Below are 22,638 nucleotides of genomic sequence, written 5' to 3'. Positions count from 1 at the left end.
CATATAAATGTTGAAAAGAATAGGGGACAGGGGTGATCCCTGGGGAACACCATATAGCGGTCTCCAAGGAGAAGACATGGTTCCATTCATGTTAACAGTGTAAGAACAGGATCATATAAATATACAAATGTGTTTCAAAAAGTAACAGCAAATTGACAGTATTTCAAGAACACAAACATCCCTGCTATTTCAAACTCCCGCGCATGAAAGATACATTCTTAGAGGAAGTGTCGCACATCTCCAGTCAAGAAGAAGTTAAAGTTTCAACCCTCTGCTGGAATATGAATAGACCAATTTTGGAGCACTATCAGGAAAAGGGTGAAACAGTGAATGGTGCCTAATACAGTGCAATGTCAAAGATGTGTGGAGGCCAATAATAAATTATCATAGTGATTAATGTTAATTTATTATTCTTTTTCCTTATATAATTGAAAGAATGGGGGGGATGGGGGATGGGTGGGTTATGATAATTTAATATATATGTGCATAATTTAATTGATTAATATACATAGGAATTATATTATTCATGTATAGATATGAGATGGGGGTGGGATATAAATCTTTTAGTTATATATTGTTATAGAATTATCAAGTGATAATGTAATATGTTGTGTTCATATTTTAATGTACACTTGATGTATATGTTAAAATGAATAAAGATTTGGAAAAAAAAAAAAAGAGGAGGAGCTGAAGTCAAAAATATGCAGAAGACTTGACTAAAGGTGTTCTTCTCCTTCATGATAACGTACATCCGCACACGGCCACTGCAACTCTTGCCACCAGTCAGATTTCATTTTTTTTTTTTATATAACCTTTCGCTCAGTAAAAATGTCCCTTGACCCAGGGGAATAATCAGCCAAGTCAAGTTATTTTTAAAATAGTTTATTTTTCTGTTTTAAAATATACATCAGTTCTGAAAAAGTTCTGGAAAATAAAACTAGTTAAAAGACTTAACAGTCATGTTAGAAAGTGTAATAGAAGATACAATACAAGGACTATAATACTGCCTGAAAGCAACATATTCCACCCCTCACCTTCTCAACATAAAAATGGATCCTTGCTGCTCCATGAACTCCCTTGGGTCACACTGCTGTATAACCTTGAGGGAACTTACTTCTAGACATCCGGGTAGAAGCATGTAAGACAGGGTCAGAGCAATAAGGGTCACATAACGCAAAAGCTGATAGCTTGTGCCTTGGTGGTAGGACATGGGCTTATTCAGTCACAAATAATCCCACATTATGACGACATAGCTCTTAATCCTGTTTCGCTGTCCATATCCGGTGACGGGACAAAAGCACGCGCCGACAATTCAGAGCAAGACTTCAGCACGCTGCAGGAAAACCTTCTTTTAAAGGGCTCCGACAAAGGGTGTGGGGAGGAACCCCCCCTCTACTTAATAGGGATCGCACTGCCGTGTGGGGGGGGTGTAACCCCCCCCCCACATTATACTGAAAACTTAACTTTTTCCCTAAAAAATAGGGGAAAAGTTAAGTTTCCAGTATAATGTGGGGTTACAAACCCCCAAAACCCCCCCAATGCCAGCACGATTCCTATTAAGTAATGTGGGGGGGTTCCCACCAATACCCCCCATCAGAGCCCTTTAAAAGAAGGTTTTCCTGCGGCACACTGAAGTCTTGCGCTGAATTGTCGGCATGCGTTTGTCTCGTGCGCTTAAGACTATGAACCCCATATCCTGATATGCTTCCCTTCTCATCCCTCTTTTTGCCATTTCAGTTTTCTTTTGAGTAAACTCAGTAATTTGTTCTAATCTTTGTTTACAGCTTTAGGATAAAAACAAAGGCTTCTTTACCTAACAATATCAGTCTTTCCATTCTCAGTCCAAGGCAACTTTGCAAAGACTCATTCAGAAAATGCATCCGTTAGGATTCTGTTTAGAGAAAAAGAAGACTTTGCAGTAGCAGGTTCAAATCTTACTGTCAATATTACCATAAATACTGCCCCCTCCATCTCCAAATGCTGCATAGGTAGCAGGCTCAGATCTTACTACCCCCCCCCCCCAGATCTTTGGAAAATAGCAGCAGCAACATAAGAAGAAAAAAACCAAAACACCCCCACTTATTTGTATGGCTTTAGCCAGAATGATTTAAAAATTTTCACTTGCATCAAAATTCAGAGAGAAGCAAATTATATACAATGTCACCTCCTGGATATAAAAATCAGAAAATGAGTATTACAACACAACCACATAGGTTTGTATCACAGTTATAACACTGAAGCCCATTTCCCCATCAGACTACCAGAAAAAAAAGCACCACTGATTATTAAAAAAAAGTTTATGCATGCTGAAAATACAAACAGAATTTTGAAAATAAGCAATGCCACCATTTGATAATGGGAAAGTGCAACTGGAAATGGCTTTATCTGGTCACACTAGCAAGCACAATTACTTACCGTAACAGGTGTTATCCAGGGACAGCAGGCAGATATTTTTGACTGATGGGTGACGGCACCGACGGAGCCCCGGTACGGACAATTTTAGAGCGATTGCACTCTAAGAACTTGGAAAGTTCTAGCAGGCCGCACCGCGCACGCGCGAGTGCCTTCCCGCCCGACAGAGGCGCGTGGTCCCCAGTTAGGATAAGCCAGCTAAGAAGCCAACCCGGGGAGGTGGGTGGGACGCAAGAATATCTGCCTGCTGTCCCTGGATAACACCTGTTAAGTAACTGTGCTTTATCCCAGGACAAGCAGGCAGCATATTCTTGACTGATGGGTGACCTCCAAGCTAACAAAAAGAGGGATGGAGGGAAGGTTGGCCATTAGGAAAACAAATTTTGCAAAACAGATTGGCCGAAGTGTCCATCCCGTCTGGAGAATGCATCCAGACAATAGTGAGATGTAAAAGTGTGAACTGAGGACCATGTAGCAGCCTTGCAGATTTCCTCAATAGGCGTGGAACGGAGGAAAGCTACAGATGCTGCCATAGCTCTAACTCTATGGGCCGTGACAGAACCTTCCAGTGTCAGTCCAGACTGAGCATAACAAAAAGAAATGCACGCTGCAAGCCAATTTGACAACGTACGTTTAGTAACAGGACGTCCTAATTTATTCGGATCAAAGGACAGAAAGAGTTGGGGAGATGATCTGTGGGGCTTAGTACGCTCTAAATAGTAAGCTAGAGCCCGCTTACAGTCCAAAGTATGCAGAGCCTGTTCTCCAGAATGAGAGTGAGGTTTCGGAAAGAAGACAGGCAGAACAATGGATTGGTTGAGATGGAATTCCGAGACAACCTTAGAGAGAAACTTTGGATGTGTACGCAGAACCACCTTGTCATGATAGAAGACTGTAAAAGGTGGATCCGCAACTAGTGCATGTAGCTCACTGACCCTCCTGGCAGAGGTAAGAGCAATAAGAAAAAGGACCTTCCAAGTGAGAAACTTGAAAGAAGCGGTAGCCAAAGGTTCAAATGGAGGCTTCATTAAGGCGGAAAGAACTACATTGAGGTCCCAGACAACAGGAGGGGCTTTAAGAGGTGGTTTCACATAGAAAAGACCCCGCATGAATCTGGACACCAAGGGATGAGCTGAGAGGAGTTTTCCCTGGACTGGCTCATGAAAAGCAGCAATAGCACTGAGGTGGACTCTGATGGAAGTAGACTTGAGGCCAGAGTCAGACAAAGAAAGAAGATAATCCAAGAACGTCTCCACTGCGAGGGAAGTGGGATCAAAATGATGGAGAAGGCACCAGAAAGAAAATCGAGTCCACTTCTGAAGGTAACATTGCAGAGTGGCCGGTTTCCTGGATGCGTCCAGAATGGAGCGAACGGGCTGAGACAAAAGAGTATCAGTCAAAGTCAGCCCGAGAGATACCAAGCTGTCAGGTGCAGAGACTGGAGGTTGGGATGTAGAATGGTCTCCTGCTGTTGTGTAAGCAGCGAAGGAAACAGTGGAAGAAGAAAGGGTTCCCTGGAACTGAGTTGAAGTAGAAGGGAGAACCAATGTTGCCTGGGCCACCGTGGAGCAATCAGAATCATGGTGGCTCGTTCCCTCTTGAGCTTGAACAAGGTCCTTAACATGAGAGGCAGAGGAGGGAAAGCGTACAGGAACAGATTGGACCAATCGAGGAGAAATGCATCCACTGTCAGACGGTGAGGAGAGTAGAGTCTGGGGCAAAAGAGGGGCAGCTGGTGATTGTGAGGAGCTGCAAAGAGGTCTATCTGAGGAGTGTCCCACTGAGCGAAGATGGACTGCAGAGTCAAAGGATCGAGTGTCCACTCGTGAGGCTGGAGAATTCTGCTGAGCTTGTCCGCCAAGGAATTCTGTTCTCCCTGAATGTAGATAGCTTTCAGGAATAGATGGTGATCTGTGGCCCAAGCCCAAATCTTCTGGGCTTCTTGGCACAAGAGGCGAGAGCCTGTCCCACCCTGCTTGTTGATGTAGTACATCGCAACTTGATTGTCTGTGCACAGCAGGAGGACTTGAGGAAAGAGAAGATGCTGGAAGGCCTTGAGGGCATAAAACATTGCTCTGAGTTCCAGGAAATTGATGTGATGCTTCATTTTCTGAGCTGTCCAAAGTCCTTGAGTTTGGAACTCGTTCAAATGAGCTCCCCAGGCATAAGGGGAGGCGTCGGTGGTGATGACAAGTTGATGGGGAAGTAGATGGAATGGAAGACCTCTGGAGAGATTTGAGGATATCAACCACCATTGTAGAGACTGACGAAGAGATGATGTTACAGATATGTGACGTGAGCAAGGATCCATCGCTTGGGACCACTGGGTAGCTAGGGTCCATTGAGGAGTGCGCAGGTGAAGACGTGCAAGTGGGGTGACATGAACTGTGGAGGCCATGTGACCCAAGAGTATCATCATTTGCTTGGCAGAGATGGAACGTTGTGGAAGCACCTGCTGACATAGAGATTGAAGCGTTTGAAGACGGTTGGACGGCAGAAACGCTCTCATGAGGACTGTGTCTAAGACTGCTCCAATGAATTGAAGTCTCTGAGTGGGGATGAGATGAGATTTGGGTAGATTGATCTCGAACCCCAGCAAACGTAGAAATAGTATGGTCTGGTTGGTGGCCTGGAGTACTGTCTGAGATGAATTGGCCTTTATCAACCAATCGTCCAGGTAAGGAAATACCTGAAGGTGGTGGGAACGTAGAAAAGCAGCCACCACAATCAGACATTTGGTAAACACTCTTGGAGAGGAGGCAAGACCGAAGGGTAGTACCTTGTACTGGTAATGACAACGATTGATCATGAAGCGTAGGTACTGTCTGGAGGCCAGATTGATCGATATGTGAGTGTATGCTTCTTTGAGATCGAGGGAACATAGCCAGTCGCCTTGATTGAGAAGAGGGTAAAGAGTGGCCAAAGAGAGCATTCTGAATTTCTCTTTGACCAAGCATTTGTTGAGATCGCGAAGATCTAGAATGGGTCTGAGATCTCCTGTTTTTTGGGGGACTAGAAAATAACGGGAGTAGAATCCCTGCCCCTTTTGATCTAGAGGAAATTCCTCTATGGCGTTCAGAAGGAGGAGGGATTGAACCTCCTGAAGAAGGAGTGAAACGTGAGGAGTGTTCAAAGCAGACTCTCTTGGCGGACTTTGGGCAGGAAGAGTCTGAAAGTTGAGAGAGTAGCCGTGGCGGATGATGTTGAGGACCCACTGATCCGAGGTGATGGTTTCCCAACGGCTTATGAAAAGAGTAAGGCGTCCTCCTATGGGCTGCGGAAGGAGGGCAGCAGGATGGAGACTGGCTATGTCCTGGAGAACTAAGTCAAAAGGGTTGAGTGGATTTTTGTGAAGGGGGAGGCTTCACCTGTTGTTGCTGCTGTGCTGGTCGAGCAGCTTGCCTCTGTTGTTGCCTCTGACGCCTGGGTTGTTGCGGGGCCTGTGGTAAAGGACGAGCCACAAATCTATGCTGATAGGCAGACTGCTGGCGAAAAGGCCTGGTAGGTGGGGGTCTTCTTTTTCGTTTTAAGGAGAGTGTCCCACAGAGTCTCATGAGCTGAGAGCTTTTGGGTAGTGGAGTCCATAGATTCTCCAAACAGCTCATCCCCTAAGCAAGGTGCATTGGCCAGGCGATCTTGGTGATTGACATCGAGTTCTGAAACTCTTAAGCCAGGCCAGTCGCCGCATGGCCACTGACATAGCCGTGGCCCTAGAGGTCAGCTCAAAGGTATCATAGATTGATCTGACCATGAACTTACGAAGTTGTAAAAGCGATGAAGAAGTTTGGCGAAAGGCAGATTTTTTACGGTCAGGAAGGTATTTCTCAAAAGTTGACAAAGTTTGAATGAGATGCTTAAGGTAGAATGAAAAATGGAAAGCATAGTTCCCAGATCTATTGGCTAGCATCGCATTCTGATACAACCTTTTGCCAAACTTATCCATGGCCTTACCTTCTCTGCCAGGAGGGACAGAGGCGTACACACTAGCCCCCGTGGATTTCTTTAAAGTAGATTCCACTAGTAAAGACTCGGGGGAGTTGCGGTTTGTCAAAGCTAGGAATAGGTATGACCTTATATAAGGAGTCAAGTTTGCGGGGAGCTCCTGGAATGGTCAGAGGTGTCTCCAGATTTTTATAGAAAGTCTCTCGCAAAATATCATGGAGAGGTAATTTTAAGAATTCCCTTGGAGGCTGGTCGAAGTCCAGTGCATCAAGAAATGCCTTGGATTTTTTGGATTCAGCCTCCAAGGGAATAGAGAGAGAGTCGCACAACTCTTTAAGAAAAGAGGTGAAAGAAGTTGCATCAGGTTTGGAGGACAGATCTAAACCAGAAGGATCCTCGTCCCCTGACGAACACTCTCCCTCAGAGAGGAAAGGCTCCTCTGAATCACCCCACAGATCAGGGTCCCTCACTTGAAAGCTACGGTCCCGTGACTCCGGTGTGGAGGGCTCAAGGTGTCGAGTTTTGTGAGTCGACTTACCAGACCTCTGAGAAATGGTACCGGGAGATGTTATGGGGTGTGCCGGTGCCGAAGTTTGCACCGCCTGGTGCAAAGACCTCGGTTCCGGCGCTAAAATTGGCATGGACGCCGAGGAAGCTGTATGTACCGGTACCGACAAAGTGGATACCGATAAAAGAGGCTGCTCCACTGTCGGTACCGGTAGCTCAGGCCGGACCGGGACTGGAAGGCTCGGTGTCAGAAGAGCAGGCAGGAGCTGCTGCAATTGCTCTTTGAGCTATACTTGCAGGACGGCGGCAATTCGCTCGTCCAGCGAAGGCACCGGTACCGCTTTTTTCTTCTGCGGTACCTTTGGTGCCGCTCTACACTCCGAAGAGGAACCCGAGGTCAAAGGGCTAACCTCAATCAGAGCGGAGCGCTTCCGCGGGCGCCTCGAGGTCGGCAGGATTTGGCTCGCTGCCACTGAGACCGGAGGACGCTCCAGCGGGGAAGGCTTCTTAGCCGGCTTACCTGAGGGATGCGACGCCGGCGCGGTGTTGAAGAGGTAGGTGCCGACTGCGTCGGGGCCGAAGTCGGGGTCGGTGACGCCGAATCAGACATCTCGGTACCAAACAACAACCGCTGTTGAATCTGGCGGTTTTTTAGAGTTCTCTTTTTCAGAGTGGCACAGCGGGTGCAGGTGGACGCTCGATGGTCAGGACCGAGGCACTGTAGGCACCAGTTGTGCGGGTCGGTAAGAGAAATGGGCCTTGAGCACCGCTGGCACTTCTTAAAACCGGGTTGGGGGGGCATGAACGTAAAAACGGCTTCTGCCAAATCGAAGGCCGAGGCCTCGATGGTGGCAGCAGGCCCCGCCGGGGCGAACCCGAAAAAATGAGAAAAAAGAAAGAAAAATTCTTTATCTTTTTTTTTTTTTTAAAGAAGAAAAGGAATAAAATACCGAAAAGGTTTACGCGAGCGGGAAGGCGTTTGAGAAAAAATTTTCAACAGCCGTTGAAAGTGCGTCTTCTTAGCTCCGCGGAAACTAAGAAACTGGGGACCATGCGCCTCTGTCGGGCGGGAAGGCGCGTGCGCGGTGCGGCCTGTTAGAACTTTCCAAGTTCTTAGAGTGCAATCACTCTAAAATTGTCCGTACCGGGGCTCCGTCGGTGCCGTCACCCATCAGTCAAGAATATGCTGCCTGCTTGTCCTGGGATAACAGCATGATACCTTTATACCAAAAGAGTACTAGGGAGAGCACCTAGTTCCAACTCTCAGGAAATCAGACAATAAAAGAGAAAACCTAGAAAAACAGTCCATCAATTTCTTCTAAATGTAAGAAGATACCCTAGAATTAATCAATGCAAAATACCTCATACAGCACCTTTTATACTGTCCTGCAGAACCTAACCTATTAGGGGACTCAGGAAAAGCCTCCCTCTTTTCACTTGAAAGCTGATTGCACTAATGATATCAGGGAGAGAAATGCACCTAATTGTGCTTGTGCACGACAATGATGGCTACCGAGAGGAGACCCTAAGTATTGCCATCACTAAAGGCACAGGAGACTAGACTTCAGCTCCTCATGCTCACCTTATCTAGGTCTAGTACATTACATAGTAGAGGCATGGCAGGCAGACAGCTTAAACTTTGCAGCATTAGAGGAATTGCTTGCCCCATGCTGTCCCTTTACAAAACAAACACAGAATGTGATGCTCACTGGCATTGCTAGCCTTTTCCTTAGAGAATGCCACGATGACAAAATTCATCACCGTGGGAAATAATCTCATGTCATTTTCTAGTGTCTATTTCAACCTCAGTCCTTCTACACCAGCATTCTTCAAAGCAAAGCTTGTGGGTCAGTGGTTGTGGCCATTCATACTCTGATTCTTCCCTCTCTCTTTAAAGAATGACATGAAGATGGTTTCCCGCAGTTATCCGCGGGGTTGGGAACGGTGATGAATTTTGTCACCCTGTCATTCTCTACTTTTCCTACATCCTTGCTGGTGCTCTCCTCATCTTAGTTCAACTTGAACTCCCCTGATGACCTGCACAACAAAACTGGGGTCACCGTCACATCCACTAAGAAACCATGGCAGATATCTACAGTGAGGTACATAAAACCAAGAAATACAAAAATATCAAATTTTATGATGTGAGGTACAGAAAGACAACATCTAAATGAAAGTGGACTGACTATAAACTATTAGCAGCTGGAGAGACAGGCAGAAAGCTAGCAGGGACCTCTGGAAATTTAGACACTACTGGGTATCATCTACCTGACCTGGGATTTGCTTCTTCATTTTAAAACAAAGCCAGGGACAAGAGAAGTCAGTAGCCACGCAGCGAGACAGAACACACAAAAAATATGCAGGACACATATGCATACGTACATGCACAGCAGAAAAAATTCTAGCAGTTCCCCCCAACCAGCACCATTGAACAGTCTACTGTGGGCCAAGGCTTGTGGTTTCTCATTAGACATCTCTCTGCTTCCAGAGATTCTTAGCAGCTGTCACATGTGCATCAGTCAGGGAATTGACATACTTCAGTTTCTTGGCTGCCTCTGGCCACTCCAAGAAACACTGAAGTACCGGAACCACTGTCATTAGCACATGAACAAAAGTTAAACACTGGGCAAAAACAAAATAGAATGCCCACATGACAAATATTAATGCTTTTGTTACCAGCACACAGCAGACAGGCTGCAGGTACACAGGGGATGTACACCCGCTGTGAAAAAGGTGGTGGTGGGCTGCAACTACAGCTTTCTCCAACCATGGGAGAGTTCTGCTTGAATTGAAGCCCTGATGCAGGCAAAAAACTGCCTACACTAGTGTCGGTACAGCTGACTTGGTGCTATGCACTGGAGCCAGGTTCCCATGGTTCTTGGCCGGAAGAGGGGGCACGTGTGAATTTGTTTTCAGCCCTGGCTTCTGGGACTCTCAGCCAGACCATGTATGCGCTTAGGTCTCAACTCTTGGTCAGGGTAGGAAGAAATTTGGGTGGCAGAAGTATGTGTGCTGAGGCCTGGCTACCAAAACAATAAACCAAGTTGTGTTCACACTCATGCTGAGGTATTGCTACCAGGCCACTCACATAAGGCTCTGGGAAGCTAGATTAACAGGATCCTTACCAAACAGTGAGTGTGATTTGAGGACTGCGGGCTAGGACTGTCTGACAGGCTGCATGTATGCTAGTATAACACTGTATAGCTCTCGCCTTGGAAATGATTATGATGATTCTGCTTTCAGATCTAGAGCAGCACATTTCCTTGCTCTTGTGCCCGGGTCAGGCTGTCTTTCCGGTGGAGGTGGTGTACTCCCATTCTCTTGGGGCTGCGATGTGGTCGACTTCCACGAGGTTTCTCACAAAATCCTGTCTCCTCCTGGGCACAAATACTACTAGAGAGTAGCTTCTCTTTCTCCATGAGTCCCTCACCAAGATATTCTTTGATGCCACCTTCTTCCTCAGAGGTAAGCAACAGGGCCTGGGTCTCATCATGAGAGAAGTCTTCCTCATACTCATTGGGTAAGTGGCTCTTGCTTAGCTGCAGCTCTGTGCTGTCTAAGTCAGCACTAGAGTCCCTCTGTGCAAACTCTTCACTGTCAGAGTAGGTGGTGATGGTAGTACCAAGATCCTGCAATGACCTGCTCAAACAGCGCTGCAGTTCTTGAACTGTCTCATGGCTGAAAGATGTACGGTTGGCCAGTACCCCGTCTGAAGTAGGTGGTGCTCTGTCCACAAACATCCTTTGCCAGTTGGCCAGCAAATCCTCCTCAGAGCTTGCTGAGCTGGTGAAGGTGCTGGGGCCTTGTGGGGGACTACTGTGTGAGGAATTGGGTTCACTCCTAGAACCATGGACCGGGCTGGGCCTAGGCGAGCAGCTGGAGGAAGCAGGGCTGCCAGAAAGGGTGTGTTGCCGGTCACCTGCCTCATCCTCACCTTGAACCAGACTCAAGGAGATAGCCTGCCGAGTGGCATAAGTGCAGTTCGGCAGTGGGCTGTTCTTTGGTATCCTCACTTTGTCATCCGAGAACTCTATGACTTTACGCCCAGGGTACATAGTGTGAGGTGGGGGTGGAGGAGGGTATGGGTTCAGCTTCTCAAATGTTGGGGGCTCATCAGGGACACTATCCAAGCTCTTCTGCTGCTTTAAATTCCTGTTATGATGCTTCGGTCTCTCTTCACCTTCCCCTATGCTGCTATCTTCCCCCTTAGATTCTGGTGGCACAGTAGCATCAGTTGCACCACTACTCATGTCCACATGAACAAAAACATCCTCTGGTACAGGACCACTGCTGCTGCTTGACTTGGCCGAGTTGAGGATTAGTGATTCAGGCTTCTCCAGAACCTTGGCAATGACAGAGGTGGGCACGATGTGAGAAGATGCGAGGCCAGTGGCTGGGTCTTGTTCTGAGCTGGACTGGTCAACAGATCCCTGCAGGTGCTTGCTAACCAGCTCCTGAAGCTCATATGGAAGCTATCAAGAAAGAGAAACCAGCAGAAGAGTTAATTCCATGAAGGTTGACAGAGTTACCAGGTTGGGGAAGGGAGATGTTTTTCAAAGTGTAAACATTCAGACATCACAGTACCCCAGCCACTGACACAGAAACCACCTTCCTCCTCTCTCCTGCACAGTGGTTCACAGCTTCCCTCTCTCATTCTAGAACTAAGGTGGTTTATGCTGGCTCAGAAAGTAATAAAAAAAGATATTGCATCATAAAGTAACCCCATCGTATACCCACACCTAAGAAATAGGAGCTTTATGCTAGAACCATGCAGGAGAGATGAGTTCATAGTGCAGGGGGCTGTATCTAAACAGAAGGAAAGTACACACAAAATGCAGAAGAAAAAAAATTGTTCATGGGAAGTGTTGCTTTAAAAAAACAACAGTTGTACAACTCTCAAGATAAATGTCATATGTTCTGCCAAGGTGAATCCCAGTAGCACAGCGGAATATAAATGAAAAAGGGCACATGAAGAACAACTATGTAGATGAAATACGTAAAGGAAGTTACAGATGGTAGGGGAGAAATGGTAGGAAAAAGGTGGAAGCAGAGCTTTAATCTTTTCATGAGTGTGTCAGAGTACTATCAGGGCTGATGGACCTGCCCTCCTGGTAAGCAGATTAGCCACTAGACAGCAAACTCCAGCTTTACAGTGATTTTCAAAGCCATTTCTGGGGGTAAAGAATACTTTATCTGTGGTTGTGGGGTTTTTTTAGTACACATCCCCCTCCCTATTCGCGGTTTCGATGTTTGCGGTTTCGATTATCCACGTCTTTTTTCCCAGGCCCCCCCTCCCTCAGAATTGCTCATTGGCATAGAAAAAAACCCAGCCTCGGGACTTGGAGGGAGGCGATCGGAGGCAGCGGGGGGAGACAATAGGAGTTAGGGTCGTGCGCTCAAGAGCCAAAGCATTCTGGATTTTCTATAGAAACTGGACCCGGGATGAACCAGCAGCCTGAGAGATCTGCCTCTTCGGAGGCATACCACATCCATATACCAAGGCCAATGAGGCTAGTCCGGAACTGCCAGGATCACCAGCCCCTTTCTCGGACACAAGTCTGTTTGCTGAGAAAAACTGGCCTGGATGTTCTCTACTCCTGCCACATAGGTAGCCGAGAGGGCTTGTAAGGGAACTTCTGCCCACTGGAACAACATCTGTGCCTGCAGGTATAGGGAAAGATTGCAACTCCTACGTCAAATGAATGGCTCAATTCCAGAAGATTTATGGACCACTTGCTCTTCGACAGCCGGCTGAGGAGAGAAACGATTGAAGTCTACAAAATACTGAGTGGAGTAGAACAGGTACAAGTGGATCGATTTTTCACTCCATTAAAAATTACAAAGACTAGGGGGACACTTGATGAAGTTACAGGGAAATACTTTTAAAACCAATAGGAGCAAATTTTTTTTCACTCAGGAAATAGTTAAGCTCTGGAATGATTTGCCAGAGGTTGTGGTAAGAGTGGATAGCGTAGCGGGTTTTAAGAAAGGTTTGGACAATTTCCTGGAGAAAAAGTCCATAGTCTGTTATTGAGAAAGACATGGGGGAAGCCACTGCTTGCCTTGGATCGGTAGCATGGAATGCTCCTCCTTGGGTTTTGGCCAGGTACTAGGGACCTGGATTAGCCACCATGAGAATGGGCTACTGGGCTTGATGGACAATTGGTCTGACCCAGTAAGGCTATTCTTATGTTCTTATGACAGAGTACAGTTGCTCTGAAGAGGGCAACTACAGCAGTGGGTTCCTCAGCCGCTCAGGCTGGCATTGGTCATGAAGGTCACCCAAAAGGAGATTCTGAGGAGCATACTCCTCAACAAGGCATCCCCTTGGAGCCACCAGTGTAAGCTGTGTCTTGCCCCCAAAGACCAGGGGAGCCGCTTCTGTAGGGAGTGCCTTTGGGAGACCACCTGGAAAGGAGAAAGTCCTGGAGTGTTCACATAAGCACTCCTGCCCAGGGGACAACTTCCAGGAAAGCCACCATCAAACCTAATATGGATCAGAGATAAGTTATTCCTTATCCTTTCACAAAGGCAAGACTGTAATGTTATATTGATTTGTTATAGTGATACTGGCTGGCAGTGGACTGCATAGGACCCCATAAAAGTTAACATCCTCAAACAAGAGGATCTCAGTCTCCATTTGCCAATAGAAGGGCATAAACACACAATCTGATCAGGAGAAAGAGCGAAAGGCTCAAGGAAAGAATATAAGTAAGACATAGTTTTTTCCTTCTTGCAATGCTTTCAGCGCTTCCTCTCTCATGTGTATTCTGTTGTTCCTCCTTGCATTGTAAAAGCCAGGCCAAATGGGGATAGCCAGTGATGCCTGATGTTCTCACTCCAGAGTTTAGCCATTACATGCAAAATTGCTACACATACGCAACATGGTAGAAGAATGATCCTCAAACAGACTGCCAGATTATAGATTTTGTATCTTTAAAAACATAAGAATTGCCATACTGGGACAGACCAAAGGTCCATCAAGCCCAGCATCCCATTTCCAACAGTGGCCAACCCAGATCCCAAGCAATAAAACAGATTTTTAATCTTAGAAGCCACACCAAAATTGTGAGAACAGGTCAAATTTGTTCTAGTAGGTCTAAGACATGATGGGCTCAGTCTGCTTTAATGTGAGGATCCTCTTCTGGCTACTCACAAGTAGGTGCAACAATTTGAGATTCCATAGAGTTTCAGAGTGTGAATTTGGAGATTGCTTTGAAGTGGCAGTAATATTTTCTAAGTCCAAATGTGTTCAATGTTGCCAATCACATTGTCTAGTGTCTCAGTGTGCTCTTCAGAACATGCTTCCTAAGCTCAGTAATGTTCCCACAAAGGTCTGAAATCATGGCAGCAGTCATGCTACATATGCCTTAATCTCTGGACTTCACCAGGTCAAATTTTTTCCTCATTCACTACTCCTTCACTGTACGAGTTCTCCTGGTACCAAATTGGATCTATTATGCTTCAACCCACAGTACTGGCCAAGACTGAAATGGTATGGGGATTTCAAAAAGCTGACAGTAGAAGATCCCTTATCATTCCTGAGGATGAAATGACCTTCCCCCTTCAGAATTAAATTTAATGTGTCTTTTCTTCCTCTGAAATGATATAGGATCTCCTACCTTCAGTCAAATAAGATCCCCATACCACAGCTGTCTCAGTCAGTACCATGTGCCATTGCATGACAGATCAAGCATAGCACCTGAAGAACTCATGCAAAAGTCCCACTTGAATTTGAAAGCAGGGAACAAATTCTCCTGCAGATAAACAATCTTCTTTTTGGAGGTCATCAGGCCATGATTCAACATACTTCAGGGTACTGAATATCAACAGCTGAGTTGCTAAATTATTTAAGATGTGGAGGGAGCAGAAGGAGCTCACAGCTCAAGCAGTCATCCACGATAAGAACATAAGAACATAAGCAGTGCCTCCGCCGGGTCAGACCATAGGTCCATCCTGCCCGGCAGTCCGCTCCCGCGGCGGCCCAAACAGGTCACGACCTGTCTGCATCACCAGAAGGGGCTCCCTTGCCACCTTGGTTTCTCATTTAAGTCCTATCTTCCCATCGTAGTCCTAACCCTCCGGTCTTGCACATGCACGACCTGTTGGCTTTCTATACCTGTGTTACATCCCAGCACCTCTCTCAGTATCCCACGATCCCTTTATCCCTCAGGAATCCGTCCCCAATTCAAGTGCTTTAGCTACATTCCCCCTATCATACAATTATAAATAGATGAAAGGAAGGTTGACTTAGCACCAATCTTGCTCATGCTTCAGGCCTTTGCTCTGCATTTTGTGAAAAAAATTGAAGTTTAAGAAATCAGTGAACACGGAGATTTGGAGAAAAAGTAAATAGGAGAAAATTGGCTTGCTACTCACATCGGCAAACTTATGGTTCCTGAAATGGGATTTGTTGCACTTAAGGAGCTGCACAGCCAAATTACAGTCTCGACGATATCGCTCCTGCAAAAGGTATGACAATCAGAAGAGTCTAAATAGAGACCAACCAACCTAAGGACAACATGGTTCCACATGGGGCATAGTATACAGACTCAATAACGTATCACTGCTACCTGGAGTGGGGTCCAGGTAGCAGTGATAAGCATGACCTTTCCAACCTGTCAGCTAGGGACCTAATCACCTGTGACAGTGCTGGAGGGCAGGAAGATTAGAAAAAAACATAATGAGGTGGTTATGTAGGTTTCTGGATAGCACTCATGGGAGGAGTGGGAAGCAGGGATTGATAGATTTATTCCAGGGAGCGGGGCTGAAAAGTGTGCAGATGTCTAGGTACAAACAACAGAATGTATGTTGAGATAGTTACACCAAGGGATTGGGGAGCAGAGATGGTGGCAGTGGGTAGGAACATTATCTTCGGTGTTGACTTAGCAGTGAAACTGGTGAAGCGAGACGGTTAGGTAGGGATCATGGGAAGAAGTAAGGGATAGGGAAGGTTGTATGGCAGCAGTCAAAACAGCAATGACAAAAAGGATGAGGATGTCGGGTTGTTCTGAACAGTAGTCAGAAGGCAGTGGGTAGAGGAGGTTATATTAAAGGCGAGGGCTAGGAAAGTTAAGTGGAGGCAGGGGGTCCAGATGGCAGGGATAGACTAGTGGGTTGAGATTAAGTTAGGTACTTTATTAGCATGAACTGTTCATAAGGGACACATACGTTCAGCTCCTCCAGTTTGTCAATGGTGGTCTTGGCGTCCAGCAGCTTATTTGTGAGCTCCACTATCTCCCAGTCCAGAGTCTTCTTGTCCATCTCGGTCTTTTTAATCTAAAGCACAGAACAGACAGGCAGGCTGTTACACCCTGCATTGCCTCCTTCCTACCCCATATAGGCCATCACACCCTACATTGTCTCCCCCCACCATTATGGTGAAACCAAGGGTATATGCATTCTGATCAGATGCCCACCCCCTAGCTCAGCAGGGAAAGCTTTTCTTTGCACCAATTCAAACTGAGGCTTGAACAGCATGTTTCCCAGTATTACAAACATTTTGCAATGTCATCACAGCCCAGAACGTTTCAAAACTAGAGCGTAGAGGAAGCAGATCCGAGCTCAGGTGTGTAATGCTCTGCACATACTAGTGAGGGCACACTATCCTATACCTCCCCATGCACTAGCACCAGCATCGACTACAGTGGAATTTGTCTAGTAGTCATAACTATACAGATCCTTGTTATTGTTACCTGTTGGTTGTTTACAGATTAAAATCTTTTTCTTGTTCATTGTTTTACTGTTTTGATAAACATTTCTTAATATATCTTTGATTTGCCAAATGATACACAGTAGCGAGTTGCGGGGGGATCCAATAAGTTTGTATATGGCCTGGGAACTGGTATTTACAGTGTCATAATGTTCTTAGAATACACCAAGGGTTAGCTTGTGAGGCAGTGTACTTGCCAAGAGTCAAGCAGGCAGCAGGATGCTGGTGTAGGGTGCATATATGTAGGTGGGGCCCTGAAAAATGCTTGTTGAAAGTCTCCCAGCAACCCCCAATCCCCAAATATAAAACATGCAGAGTATCATACCCTGCATCATCCCTACCATAGAGAAGACAATCACCACTGTTTCCTGAATCATAGATGAACTGGTAGAGGGGTGACATTATAGAAGCACAGATAAATAGATAGCAAAGCAAGGCTAAGTGGTTCAGAGTGATGGAAAAACAGCAGAAGCCACACTGCTCATATGTGAGAATATGAAATACTCGAAGGCTTGTTTTATCTTAAGCTGCAGAAGTATTGCTTTGCCCAGGGAAGGTAAGTTAGGTTGCAGAGGAGAGGGTTTGCTGGGTTGAATTAACAGTGTGTTTGCTCTAATATCTATAAAAGAATGTTGCTGGGTTGAAGGCAGCACTTGCTCAGAAAAGCATGGCTTGAAATGAAGCATCTTTAAAGGATATTAATACAAATAAGAACAAACACACTTAAGTGCCTATATATGAATGCTAGAAGTTTGTGTTTCTAAAAAGCAATTTGGAAATAGCTTCTAGATGAAAATGGGCGAGACTGCATATGGAAAGCAGTTATGAAAGTGAATAAATAGGAAAGCTGAAGCACTCATTGGAGATCACCGATGTTCCTCCTCTGAGGGGAGCAGTACTTCCTATGAAGGTGGCTCAGGTCAGAGGAAGCAGCACATATACACATTTGATTCACAATAATACAAGGGAAACCACAAGCCAAAAAGAAAACAATGCAACTGCTTAGATCCTGAGAATACCCACAGCAAATGCCAGCATAAGAGAAAGGAAGAGAGAGAGAAAGAGAAAGAACAGCCATAAATTTTACAACAGTTAATCAGAACAAAAAACATTTGTTCAGAGAAAAATATGAGTTGAATTGAACCCAATGGGTGCAAATTCTTAACTGTCAAGACAGGAAAGGGTCTTTGGTTTCCAGCACATATAGGTCACATGACTTGTCTCAGGCCAGCATTAGGGATTCTTCCAGAACTTTCTAGCAAATCCTGACCATACAAAGTTATGTGAATAACTGTGTTCCTCTCATTTGTTACCTTCTCTCTGAGAAGCACAATGAGCTTCACAGATGGGACTAACTAACTTTGGCTAGTTATCAACAATAAAAAAATGTGAGAGCAGCCAAAAACATATCAACTGGCTAAAACATGTAAGGCCTCCAAATGGGTTAATTCTGCACATACCATAACAGGCATAAACCTCAATACCTAATCCAGAGTACTATACACTATATTAGAAATGAACTAAATTGCTTATATATAGTTTCATCTCAATATTTGCGCTATTTGAAAATAACCCTTTACAGATGTCTTTGAAAACCGCTCAGAATCGACTCCCCAGTGAGTGACAGCCCTTTTAATGCAAAAAAAAAAAAAAATAAATCTAGCAGTATTAAATAAACCTTCAATATCTGCACTTTATTGTGGAAAATAACAGAAATTTAACATACTTCACTAATAGCTAAACAAGTACACTTTGGTGTAGTCATCTACCAACAGTGTTCAAAACACTCAAGCATTCAATATCTTCTTGAGTTGGTAACTGGGAGACTTGGTTGGACCTGAATCACATTTCCTATTTCATGCTCTTGGTAGTACCAATGAATGGTTGGTAAAGCCAGTGGACAGATGGTCTGAAAACCCAAACTTCCATATTGCTGAACAGTTTGTCAACACAATGAAGGTAGTTAATGACACAGCCAAGCAAGGTGTTAAACTAATAACTGACTGCCGCTGGCATCGACACAAGACCCAGAGCATAGTGTCTGAGGATCTGAAGGTGACCAAACAGTGTGACAAGGCAGTAGCTATAGCCAAAAGGATGTTAGACTGTATAGAGAGAGGCGTAACCAGCAGAAGAAAGGAGGTGTTGCTGTACAGTCGTTGGTGAGGCCCCACTTCGAGTATTATATTCAGTTTTGGAGACCAAATCTGGCTAAAGATATAAGAAGATTTGAAGTGGTCCAGAGGAAGGCGACAAAAATGGTAGGGGGTTTGAGCCAAAAGACATACAAGAAGAGACTGGAAGGCCTGAATATGTATACTCTAGAGCAGTGTATCGCAAACTGTGTGCTGTGGCACACCAGTGTGCCTCCTGAGATTTCAGGTGTGCCGCAATACACTGGCGAGGAGAATCGTCCACGCTGGCTGATTGCCTATAGGACGTGCCTGAGACATGTCCTGTAGGAAGTCAGCCAGCGCAGATGACTATCCTCCTAGCCAGTCTCTCCCCTACTCTCCTTGCACCTCCCAGATCCCTCCACCGAAGCGGGTCACAGCCAGATGGGTCTCCGTGCATGACGTTATCGCATAGCTTCCCTTGCACTTCAGGGTGCCTTCCAGCTGGGGCACTGGATTTAGTGTGCCGCCGGCCGGAAAGTTTGCAAGACAATGCTCTAGAGGAAAGGAAGGATAGGAGTGATATGATACAGATGGTTAAATACTTGCAAAGTATTAATATAGAACCAAATCTTTTTCAGAAAAGGGAAAATGGTAAAACTAGGAGGACATAAATTGAGTTTGCGAGGTAGAGACTTAGGAGTAATGTTATGAATTTTTTTTCAAGGAGAGGGTGGTTGATGCCTTGAATGCCCTTCCAAAGGAGATGGTGGAGAGGAAAACAAACAGTGACAGACTTAAAAAAAAAAAAAAAAAGCATGGGACAATCACAGTCTGTGTCCTGTATATGACAATTCGGTTTATGATGGGTTGGGGAGGGCTTCAATGGGAACTCCAGTAATTTAGAACATGAGGAAGGTGCTGGATGGACTTTTATGGTCCTGTAGTTCAGAGAGATTCTTGGGTTGGACTCTGCCAGTTAGCAGATCACTAAAATCCCCCATTAAGGCCTTGATGTTTTAAACTCATTGTTATTCCTTGACCTCCATCAGAGATGGAAGAAAAGGTTGAGTAGGAAATCTTTTCATCTAGTCATTCAGAGTAAACGGGTTCTTCTGCTGTTTCCATTTTAATGGGAAGAGCTTGACCCAGATGCCTTATAAAGCCATTAAAAGATATGCTCTCTGGTGAAGACTTATACCTTTTGAGGTGGAGAAGGATCAAAAGGTATGCCATAGGATTCATTTGCTGAATATTCTGACAAATCCTCATCTGAGCAGTTGGAGATATCCGAGTCACCTTGTAGGGAGTACTTTGAGGAGTCAAGAGGAGTGTTGACTTTGCAGTGAGGTGTAGTTCAATGAGATGTAGACAACTCCTCTGCTGACGACGATGCATGCATTGAATGGGTCCATGCCGATCCCAATGCTCAAAGTCAAGCAGGGGTGGGTGACCTCATCCTCATCAATGCTTTGATGCATCCTTGGGCTGGCTTGAAGCAGGCATTGAAGCCTTTAACACCTGTAAAGGTTGCATCTGTAGTAACCCCAAAAGCTCTTGTCTGAGCACAGCCCGGGTCAAGTACCACATGAATCAAAATGGAAGCAGTCTGCTGTGCCTGACGTCAAAAAGTAAGAGACCTCGATGTCAAAGCACACTTCTGAGAAGACATCAGTTAGATGGAAGGGGAGAGGTTTTCAGTGTGTCAATGCTTATTTTGCATCAGAGAAATAGATACTTGGCAGGACGTAGTGCCATGCCTAGAAGGGGAAGAATGTTATGCTTCGTATGTTTCTTACTTGCTGTGGCCCTCAGTGCTCAAGGCACAGATGAAGATGATGTAGAGTCCTGCCTCTGTAAGGAGCATGATGCCCAAAGCTCTGGTTGCAGTGTCAATGCACATGGTGCTGATGTTGATGCCTGAGTCATAAGAGGCTGGGTGTCAGGTTATGAGTCGTCCTCCTCCTTCCTCCCCCCCCCCCCTGCCATGCTTGGTTGATGCCAATGTAGTACCAAAAAGGTTTTTCGAACTGAGGTTTTGGGCTTTCAGTGTCCTCTTTTGCATACGGAGACACAGGTCATAGCAAATGTCCCGATATTCAAGATCTTGAGCCTGAAATGGTCTGATTACATCAAGAACATTTCTTAAAGCCACTCTGTACCCTCTTTGACATGGACGGGAAAAACGGTCAACACTTAAATTGAAGGGCTCAATGGCCCGGAGAGCTCGACTAACTAGAATGCTGAAAACAGTTGATGCTCCCAGGAGGGATAAAGGACTAAGGGAAAAGTTGAAAAAAAGAACCAAAAGTTGGGTAAAATATTGAACACAATAAAAAAACAATAAATTATTTTTTTTTGGTTTTGAATCTTTATTCATTTTCTTATGTTACAACAAGTGTTTTAAATAGATTCATTAGAAATTTGAATATACACACTTGATTAATTCACATATTAATTTTAAATTTAACATTTCTTTAAAAACTCAATATTATATAAATTTATAATATTATGTCAAAAATCTAAATTTATATAATTCTTATTGAATATAATAATCCCCCATCCCTCCCTCCCTTCCAATCTTGAAAAAGAATTATGAACATGAGAACAGAAAGAAAATTCCCGTCCATTAAAATGAAGTATTCGCCAAATATCTATCAAATTGCAGGATTGTATCAAATTATCTAATCCCATAGATTTCATATATCTACTTGGTTAATATTGGCCAGCTTTTGGAATCTTAACAAGACTTATTCCTGGCAACCATTGCTGCATTTCTTGTTTTATTACTTTGAAATGATAACACTGGTATTATATTGATTAGAAGTTACTCATGGTTATTGCCTTAAAAATTTTCATATATTTATATATATGTGTATTTAAGATTCATATATATTCAGAAATATATATATATATATATATATATATATATATATATATATAGATTAAAATAAAACAAAATAGAGAACAAATTATAAATAAATAAATATAGATAAAATTCTCTTACATATCCTATAATACAGATATGAAATCTGAGATTTTATACTAAGAATTAATAGACAGGAAAAATAATTGTAGTAAATACAATAGAATAGTGAAATAGCTTGTGGGAGTTAATTATACCTAACCTCAGTATGCGTATCCAAGTTTTCGTATTTATATGAGGGAGGGAAAGGGAGGGTAATATTTAATAAAGGGATGGGTAAGGATAGGGATGGGGACATAATAAAATATTTAATATATTGGGATAAGTTAATAAAAACAATTATTCAAAGTTCATACTTAGGAAAAAAGATACTTTAACAATTAAATGGATATTAAAATTTTATCTTTGAATGTTAATGGTCTTAATCATATAATAAAGGAAAAAAGCTTTACTATTTTTAAAAAGGCAAGATGCAGATATATGCTTTATACAAGAGACCCATCTCTCAAATATTGAATCAAATAAGTTGAAAGAAGGTTGGGTCAAACATTAGATGCGCTAAAAACTGAAGACACAGCTTTATTCAATGTTTTATTAATGACCTAGAAAAAGGGACGAAGTGTGAAGTTATAAAATTTGCGGATGACACCAAACTCTGTAGCAGGGTAGGAAAAGTAGAGGACTGCGAAGAATTACAAAGGGATCTGAACAAGCTGGAGGAGTGGGCCAACAAATGGCAGATGAGCTTCAATGTGGAGAAATGCAAGGTCATGCATGTGGGGAAAAAGAACCCGAGATTCTGCTACAAAATGGGGGGTTGGTACTGGGGGAGAGTAACCTTGAAAGGGACTTGGGAGTGCTGGTGGACACCACAATGAAACCATCAGCACAATGCGCAGCAGCGTCAAGGAAAGCAAACAGAATGTTGGGTATCATCAAGAAGGGTATTACGACCAGAACGAAGGAAGTTATCCTGCCGCTGTATCGAGCAATCTGGAGTACTGTGTTCAGTACTGGTCGCGGTA

The 22,638-nt window shown here is 44.4% G+C and overlaps 1 protein-coding gene across 3 annotated transcripts in view; it reads right to left on the bottom strand.

Moving 5' to 3' along the window:
- Positions 1 to 8,038: 8,038 nt before the first annotated feature.
- TJAP1 (tight junction associated protein 1) overlaps positions 8,039 to 22,638 on the bottom strand; it is a 98,036-nt gene continuing 83,436 nt past the window's right edge. For all 3 annotated transcript variants that reach the window (XM_033938793.1, XM_033938791.1, XM_033938794.1), the window contains 3 exons: positions 16,033 to 16,140; positions 15,241 to 15,324; positions 8,039 to 11,333 (listed from right to left, as the gene is read on the bottom strand). In XM_033938793.1, coding sequence (XP_033794684.1) covers positions 10,107 to 11,333; positions 15,241 to 15,324; positions 16,033 to 16,140 — 1,419 coding nt within the window. In that variant the 3' untranslated portion in view covers positions 8,039 to 10,106. The remainder of the gene's footprint in view (positions 11,334 to 15,240; positions 15,325 to 16,032; positions 16,141 to 22,638) is intronic.

Source organism: Geotrypetes seraphini, chromosome 3 (genome assembly GCF_902459505.1).
Source record: "Geotrypetes seraphini chromosome 3, aGeoSer1.1, whole genome shotgun sequence".
Taxonomy (NCBI): domain Eukaryota; kingdom Metazoa; phylum Chordata; class Amphibia; order Gymnophiona; family Dermophiidae; genus Geotrypetes; species Geotrypetes seraphini.
This window is presented reverse-complemented; position numbering and strand designations above follow the sequence as displayed.